The sequence below is a fragment of the Argiope bruennichi genome, chromosome 10 (assembly GCF_947563725.1).
Source record: "Argiope bruennichi chromosome 10, qqArgBrue1.1, whole genome shotgun sequence".
NCBI lineage: Eukaryota > Metazoa > Arthropoda > Arachnida > Araneae > Araneidae > Argiope > Argiope bruennichi.
The window spans coordinates 26,815,046-26,816,936 of record NC_079160.1 but is presented as its reverse complement, the minus strand read 5'-3'; the positions used below and the strand labels follow the sequence as shown (position 1 = coordinate 26,816,936).

At 32.9% G+C, this 1,891-nt stretch overlaps 1 protein-coding gene across 1 annotated transcript; it reads left to right on the top strand.

Annotated features, from left to right (window-relative positions):
• The first annotated feature begins 432 nt into the window (after window positions 1–432).
• LOC129987479 (alpha-crystallin A chain-like) lies at window positions 433–957 on the top strand. Its single transcript, XM_056095457.1, has one exon. The coding sequence runs from the start codon at window positions 433–435 to the stop codon at window positions 955–957; it is 525 nt and encodes a 174-aa protein (XP_055951432.1).
• The last annotated feature ends 934 nt before the right edge of the window (window positions 958–1,891 follow it).

The following is a 1,891-nucleotide window of genomic DNA, read 5'->3' as shown; positions in this document are numbered from 1 at the left end:
CAAACCTTCTCATCTTAAAAAGGAATAACTTTAACAGCTTATATCGCCTGTAGTATGCTGTTGAAATAAGTAAACGTTGGTGTTTCAAAATTTTTGTCATCTATTGCTTGATCATTGATAATAGATAGAAAAAATCAGACATTTATAAGCAGATGAAATCAGCTGCAAGTGATGATAGCAGAATTGAGTAATCTGGCAGCAGAAATCACAACAGAATTTTGTGCAATTTCAGTATTTTGAAAAAAAAATTGAATTGAGAATAAAATTTAAAAAATTTGTAGTGGAAAAAAGTAGACTAATTCAAAACAAATATTTCAAGAAGCGTTGGCTAGTTTTATTTGAAATACTGCTAACAAATATCGACTAAAGATTTTAAAACCGTTCATTATATTGCCACGTTTTTATAAGAAGTCTTTTGGCGGAAAATCAAAGATGTCGAGAAAAGATCTTTCTCGTGAAATTGTGCCACGAATTTTGGAAGGCAACTGGTGGGATATATTTGACTATCCTGAACGTATCATGGACCAATTATTCGGAGTTAACTTATTCGAAGATGAACTGCTCCCAGTAGGGGGTCAAAACGGAAGATGCCGAAGGCAAATCAATATTGCTGATTCAGGAAAATCTGAAGTTAAAAACGATAAAGACAAGTTTCAAATAGATTTGAATGTCAGCCAGTTCAAACCAGAAGAGTTAGAGGTGAAGATTGCTGATAAATATGTTGTGATCCACGGCAAGCATGAAGAAAAAAGCGATGAACATGGATTTGTGGCCAGAGAGTTCACCCGTCGGTATATGTTGCCAGACACTTGCGATGCTGAGACTGTCAATTGTTCGCTCAGTCCAAATGGAATGCTCACAATATTAGTTCCAAAGAAAGCGAACAAACCGCCATTAAGGGAACGCAAGATTCCTCTCAGTATTAAAGAAAAGAAAGTGATGGGAAATGCGAAGTAATCTTTAAATTTTGAAAGTAAAATTGAATGTTTGGGATACTAAAAATGATATATGAAGTTTTTGTGCATTTTATAAAGCTTTAAAACTATGTCATGTATTGAAATAAATTAATTATTTGAAATATTATAGAAATATTAGTTTTGTTGCATATATTTCATTGAGTAATTGGAATCAGATTCATTACAACACTGTTGGACATTTTTTTTGTTTGACGATAAAAGAAAATAATTGAAAAATCATATCGAAAAAATGCTAAAAGAATGGCGAAATAAAAACATACAGACTAGGGTTGAAATCAATTTTTATATGCCACTTCACCGAAATGCCGGTATTGCAAAATCGTCGAAGTAGTTGGTATGCAAGGCGAAACACAGTAGTTAACAAATCAGCTGCAGAATCGCTAAAAGGCTGACAATTTTGCTTGCTTCCTTGGTAAATATTTACAGTTGCGTGCACCTTGATTTTTTTGGTGATTTTTTTTTTTTACGCCAAGATCAGCTTCAAGGGGATTTTGGGTCAGAAACCCTACAGTAATAACAATGAAAAAAAAACATTATGGAAACCAGAAGTAGTGCTTCATCAATGAAATTGGTCGCCAATCGAAGGGGCACACAAATCTACACTACAACCGTTCCATATTGGCGGCAAACTCAAGAGACGCATTAAAGTAAATTTCAGTCCAAAATATATTTATAAAGATGGCAAGGAGATGGAGGAAATATATTTCCTCTGAACCAGAAACATTATAAATTAATTAGGATTTTCAGAAATTTAATTTAAGATTTAAAGGGTGCGATTCAGTTTTGACTGTGGCCAAAAAGAGCCAAGAGAAAATTTCGCCAAATTATAAAAATATATTTAAGTCCATTATGATTTATTATGAAAAATTTTGAACGTACGAATCTTATGCTATATTGTTTGAAGATTGAAATCG